Source organism: Pinus tabuliformis, chromosome 9 (genome assembly GCF_031772625.1).
Source record: "Pinus tabuliformis cultivar Carrire ecotype Pingquan chromosome 9, CPIR1, whole genome shotgun sequence".
Classification (NCBI taxonomy): Eukaryota; Viridiplantae; Streptophyta; class Pinopsida; order Pinales; family Pinaceae; genus Pinus; species Pinus tabuliformis.
In genome coordinates, this window is record NC_142307.1 from 1707795410 (window position 1) to 1707802069 (window position 6660).

The window sequence follows — 6660 nt, forward strand, 5'->3', positions numbered from 1 at the left end:
AAGCTGTCATGGGGATGATAGATCGATCTCGAGTTGTGACAGGGGGTTTGTAGCCTTGCCCTTCAAATAACAAATTATCCAAATTTGCTCTAGACAAAACATCATTGAGTATCACAAGAGTTGGCCTGACTTGCGTCAATAAGTGTTGCTGCAGTTGTCTGTTTGCATCCTCAACATTCTGGAATTCAGGTTTATTCCTTGGAATTTTTTTCTCTCACATAGTCTCTAAATTTCACTTCAAGTTTGGGGACTGTGAAATCATCATAAAAATAATATTATTCCAAAAAACAGCTGACATACTATATGAATATCTCATATAATATTCCGTAATATGAACTAGCACAACCACATTTGCCAATGTGGTTGATATACACCGATAGGCTTATATCAACCACATTAATAATTATTATGTTTATTTTTTAAACACCAACTATTTATATGAAGCGTATATACAACCACATTTTCCAACGTGGTTGATATACCCAGATATGCTTATATCAACCATATTAATAATTATTATATTTATTTTTTTTAAACACCAACTATTTATGATTATTATTAACTATATAAATAATAATAACCATATTCTTTTATATATATTATATTAATATTATAATAATAATATAACAGGTATAATAATAATAATAACAATTATATTGTATTATTATAATAATATAATATATTTATTATTATAATAATAATGTTAATTCATAATAATAACCATGGTCCAATAATAATTAGAATTTGATAAGGGAATTATGTGTATTTTTTAAAAAACCAATTATTTATGATTATTAATAACTACATACATAATAACAACCATACTCTTAGATATTTATATATTTATGATTATTTTATTAATATTATAATAATAATATTAACTCATAATAATATTAGTAATAATAATAAATGATAATAATAATATTATATTATCATTATATTATTATAATAATATAAAATTATAACAATTATATTGTATTATTATTATAATAATATAATATATTTATTATTATATTATTATAATAATATTACTAACTTATAATAACAATCATGGTTCAATAATAATTAGAATTGTTGATAAAGAAATTATTATGTGTATTTTTAAAGACCAACTATTTATGATTATTAATAACTATATAAATAATAACAACCATATTCTTATATATTTATATATTTATAATTATTATATTAAGATTATAATAATTATATTAACTCATAATAATATTAGTGATAGTAATTATTACTATATTATATTATTATTGTAATAATATATTATAATTAGTATTATATTATTATAATAATAATATAAAATAATAATAACAACAATTATATTGTATTATTAATATCATATTGTATTATTAATATAGTACTATATTATAATTATTATAGTATTATCATAATTATTATATTATTATTTTAATAATATTATTAACTCACAATAACAACTATGGTCCAATAATAATTAGAATAGTGATATAAGCCCAAGGGATTGATGCTAAAACCCTATGGGATTATGAACCCAAAGGAAAAATATTAAACCCAAGATACTAATATTATAAACCCAACGTATATAAACCCTGAGATAAATATTATAAACACTAAAATAAACATGATTGACCATAGTTGATTTTTAGATTGAGACAATATTCCGAAAAGCAACTGACATGCATAAAAAGACAATTACTTATATGAATATCTCATAATAGAATTGTGAAGTGGTAGAGAAAGTGAAAAGATGGAGTCGGGGGTTTCTGTACGAGATTCGTCACGGTTTAGGGTTTTCTGCAAGTCCCTGAAGCACATTTACAGCTAGCATTATGGTACCTCGCCGCACTTACTTGCCCGTACAACTCTGTTGTTACCTTTCTGCGTTGCCAAAAAACAATCACGGTTAACACCTCCTCTCAACCTTTTTAGCCTCCCCTACCCCTCCCTGTTCGTTACTATTCTGGGTTATACAGCGACGAGCTCCCCAACACTTCGAAGGCAGCTGGCATGGTTTTTTAGTGACAGTTATGGAGGACATAGTTGATTATTCAGCGGACCCTTTGGAGGGAATCTCTATTTGGACACATCCTCATTCATCCCCGGCAGGCATCTTCTCCTTTGACTGTGAACTCTCCGAGGCCGTCGAAGCGCTGCCATCAATCTCGGGGTCCAAAAGCTCGGTTATTACCCTCCAGGAGATCAGCCCCACCCTGCCTGACCTCACGGATCAGCCTCTATCGCCCTCTACTCTCCAGTTTGTGGATCATCCTCCGAACCCTAGTAGTGAAACCCTACCAGCGGGCCTCGCCCCTTTCCCTCCCTCGGCTGGCTCTCGTGCCCCCTCGATTTCTCAATCCCACAATCTTGTGACTCAAGCTGCCGCCTATCAACCCTCACTGCCTTTTCCCGCTCCCCCGTCTGGCAACCTCACCAGAATTCCTCCCTTATCTGGTGTCTTCACCTCGGCGCCTAACCCGGACTCTACTATCCCTGGGACTCGCCCCCCTTCGACTGACTCTCAGCAACCCTCATCTGATGATTGGACTAGGCCATAAAAAAAGAGGTGTTTGAAACCTAAGGCCTGTGAGGTTTTCCTTAAGCTAACCGAGGACACTCAATTGTGTGATTCCATGGACACAGTAGATAGGGTTTTGGTGGGCTGTGTCAGGGGACGCAACTATACCGTGGCAAGACTAAAGCAATGGGCATTTGAGGTATGGGGTCATCACCTGGTTGAACCTCCATTCATCCAAACTTTTGTCAAGGGATGGTTTTCCCTACGCTTTTCCAGGGTCAAACACACAAATTGGGTGCTCTCAACCGTCTGGCACATAGAACAGGCGTCGGTGCTCCTCTACAGATGGACTCCCCTGTTTGATCCTAAACAAGAGTGGCTTGAAGCTGGCCCCCTCTGGGTCCGTCTTCTCGGGTTACCATTACAGTTCTGGTCTAAGGACGTCTTCAGACGTATTGGCAATGCACTTGGCACTTATTTAGAACATGACAAATCCTACCTCACTACAGGGAAGATGGCCTACTCCAATGTCCTGGTACATTTGGATACCACTAACGGATTACAGGAGTTCATCACTATTCAATGGAGGAATTTCTCTCGGCAGTAGACATTGGATTATGAAGGAGTTCCCTTCAGATGCAGAAGATGACATAAGGTAGGGCACCTATTTCGGGATTTCCCTCTTAATGGAAAGGCTCGCACAGGGGATTTTGGAAGGGTGATCCCACCAAAGTCACCACTAAAGCCAGGGGAACAACCCCCTGGAGCAGACTCAGAGGTACAAACAGAGCCGACTTTTGTAAAGAAGAGCCCCACGTAAGTGACCCCGAAGAAGCAAGGCAGACCACCTCTTCGGCCACCCTCTCCTCCTCTCACAAGGGCTAGGGTGGCTACCGGGACTGCGGATGCTTCGGTTAAGAACTCTCCCTCCATAATTTTTTCTCATCTGCTCTCTAGTAAGAGGAGATTACCATGGATCCCTTAATTTCTGCTGCTTCCGTTATTGCTGCTGGATTATCTATAGGGCTTGCTTCCATTGGACCTGGCGTTGGCCAGGGCACTGCTGCGAGCCAAGCTGTAGAAGGTATTGCGAGACAACCAGAAGCAGAAGGTAAAATACGAGGTACCTTACTGCTAAGTTGTAAATCAACAACTAGTTGTAATATCTCAGTCGCTCTAGCAAGACGTGGTCAAAAAGTGTTACAGATTGGGTGTGATCCCAAACACGATAGTACTTTTACTCTTACAGGATTTCTAATACCTACAATTATAGATACTTTACAATCCAAGGATTATCATTATGAGGATATTTTGCCCGAAGATGTAATTCACAAGGGTTATGGAGGGTGGATTGTGTGGAAGCAGGGGGTCCACCTGTAGGAGCCGGGTTTCTTCTGCTTCTGGCATTATTCATGGCTTGGTAGGACTCTCTCTGCCCCTACCTCTTTGTCCTGCTCCCTTAGTCCCCCCTCATCTACTTTCTCTACCATTCCCCCTTCGCTCCCGGATCCCCCTCCCCTAATCTCTCCTGCACCTGAGTTGGGGCCTCCCTCCCCGTGATATCAGACCCGATCCAAGGAAAAAAGACAGGCCCTGGACCACATTGGATTAGATCTGATTACTTCCCCCTTCCCCCCTAAACTTCCTCGTGGTCGACCCTCGTCTCTCTCCAAAGCGCAGAGCCTAGATGGAGATGAGATTGCTTCTGGCAAACAAGCAACCATTCATGGGGCACTTAGAGCACGGACCCCCCTGAAGGAGCCCCCCCCATGAAGATAGTCTCCTTCAATTGCAGAGGGCTCGCTAGGCCCAATAAAAAACTAGCACTTCGAAGAATGATAGCTGCAGAACCGGTAGATGTCATTTTTTTACAGGAAACTCTAGGAACAGCTGAAGCCATCTCTCACCTTCTAGAATCGATGCTCCCTGGATGGAAATTTCTTGGCCTTGATGCCAATGGAAGATCTGGTGGAATCGCCTTAGGCTTCAATCCACACACCATTATTCTCCGCAACTGTTGGGGTGGATCTGGGCATATTGGGGCAGATTTATTCATAGCTGACCTGGGATTGGAGATTCGATTTTACAATGTTTATGGGCCTTGCCACCATCGGCCTGAATTCTGGGATCATCTCTTGAGCTCTGAGCTTCTTCAAAAGGAATACCTTATCATGGGAGGTGATTTAAATTTCTCCTTAGGCCATTCTGAATCATGGGGACACCGAGCACAGAGAGACCCCCTATCTGATTATTTTGAGAATGCTTTGGATTCACACAACTTGATAGATATCCCCTCTGCAAAGCTGCAACCCACCTGGAGGAATAATAGGATTGGGGATGACAGTCTAGCTCGCAGACTTGATCGATTCCTGATCAGGGAAAGACTGCTTGACCATGGCCTTAATCATAGACAATGGGTGGGATCGGGAGGCATCTCTGATCATTTCCCTATATATATGGAAATCTGTGGTGGGCAAGGGAAGCCTAAGGGTCCATTTAAATTCTACTCTGCATGGTTAAAAGATGCTTCCTATATATGCATGGTCACAAATTTTTGGAAGGGAAATCCCCCAGATGTTGGAGGAAACATAGTTAAAGGTTTTGCTCACAATCTCACCGAGCTGAAGAGGCTTTCTAAAATATGGGCACACAACAAGAGGGTCAAGGATGATCAAACCCTGAGGAAGGCAGAAAGTGAAATAGCAGAATTTGAAAATGATCAGGGGGGGTTATACAACTCCATCGAACACAAGGAAAGAATCACATCTTGCTATGCAGCTAGAGGGAAAATCTTAAAGGACTGAGAAGAAGCTTGGAGATTGAGGAGTAGGGCGATCTGGCTGCAAGAGGGTGACGATAACACTAAATTTTATCACAAATATGCAAATGGGAGGAAAGCAATAAATTCCATCTGGCAGCTCTCGGATGAACGAGGCCAAACTGTAAACACTTTCCCCCAGCTGGCTTCATTGGCATCCTCTCATTTCAAAAAGATTTACAGAGCTCCCCCTGATGTCAACCTTGCTGAAATAATTCAAGTGGCTCAGCTTTTTCCACGCTTTGTGGAATAGGAGGATGCCAGGGATTTGACTATGGAAGTCTCTCTAGGGGAACTGGAAGCCAGTCTCAAATGCTTTAAGAAAGATAAGAGCCTTGGGCCGAATGGTTGGTCGATAGAGTTCTATCTAGATTTCTTTGAGATTCTCAGCGCAGACCTCCTCAAAGTCATTGAGGACTCCAAAATTAACGGCAGAATGCATGCTCCTTTCACCTCAACCTTCATTGTGCTCATCCCCAAGACTGATAATCCAACCACCTTTGATGACCATAAACCGATTTCGTTGTGCAACTACATTTATAAGATCATGGCCAAAATTATAGCCAATAGACTGAGACCTATCTTATCCAAACACATATCTCCGGAGCAATTTGCCTTCCTACAAGATTGCTAGATTCATTAAGTTGTGGGAACAACTCAGGAGGTTTTGCACTCTCTGCATGTCAAGAAAATCAAAGGTATGATTCTTAAGGTAGATCTCTCTAAGGCTTTTGACAGAGTTTGCTGGTTGTACTTAAGAATGTTGTTAACCCACCTGGGGTTTCCTTTTGCTTTCATTAAATGGATTATGAGTTGTATCACTAACATACCATTCAGTGTTCTGGTTAACGGAAGCGCATCTCCCTTCTTTCATTCTGAAAGAGGCCTATGCCAAGGATGCCCTCTGTCACCATTACTTTTTCTCCTCATTATGGAAGGGCTCAGCAGAATAGTCAAAGAAGAATTCAGAAGGGGCAGATTGCAAGGCATAAAAATCACAGATGACTGCATCTTGACTCATCTGTTATTTGTGGACGATGTCTTGATATTTCTCAATGGAGGCATTGGGGACCTGACGAATATGAAGAATACCTTCTCTCTATTCAAATCAGCCACTGGAATGACTATTAACTGCACCAAGTCTACTCTAACAGCGGCAGGATGCTCCCAGCACGAAATCCATTATGCTCTTCAAAGATTTCAGTTCTCCCATCTGGGTCTGGAGGAGGGTCTCAAATATCTAGGATACAAGCTAAAACCCCTGGGTTACAAAATAGCAGATTGGACCTGGCTTATTGCAAAGATGGAAAAGCGACTCAACATCTGGTATCATAAATAT

At 40.1% G+C, this 6660-nt stretch overlaps 1 protein-coding gene across 1 annotated transcript; it reads left to right on the top strand.

The window, feature by feature from the left end:
* Positions 1-4338: 4338 nt before the first annotated feature.
* On the top strand, positions 4339-5307 carry LOC149155488 (uncharacterized). Its single transcript, XM_089444435.1, has one exon. It carries the CDS (start codon positions 4339-4341, stop codon positions 5305-5307), a length of 969 nt encoding a protein of 322 aa, XP_089300561.1.
* Positions 5308-6660: the final 1353 nt, after the last annotated feature.

Coding starts and splice junctions, on each gene's coding strand:
- LOC149155488 (XM_089444435.1), top strand. CDS start 4,339: ATGATAGCTGCAGAACCGGTAGATGTCATTTTTTTACAGGAAACTCTA.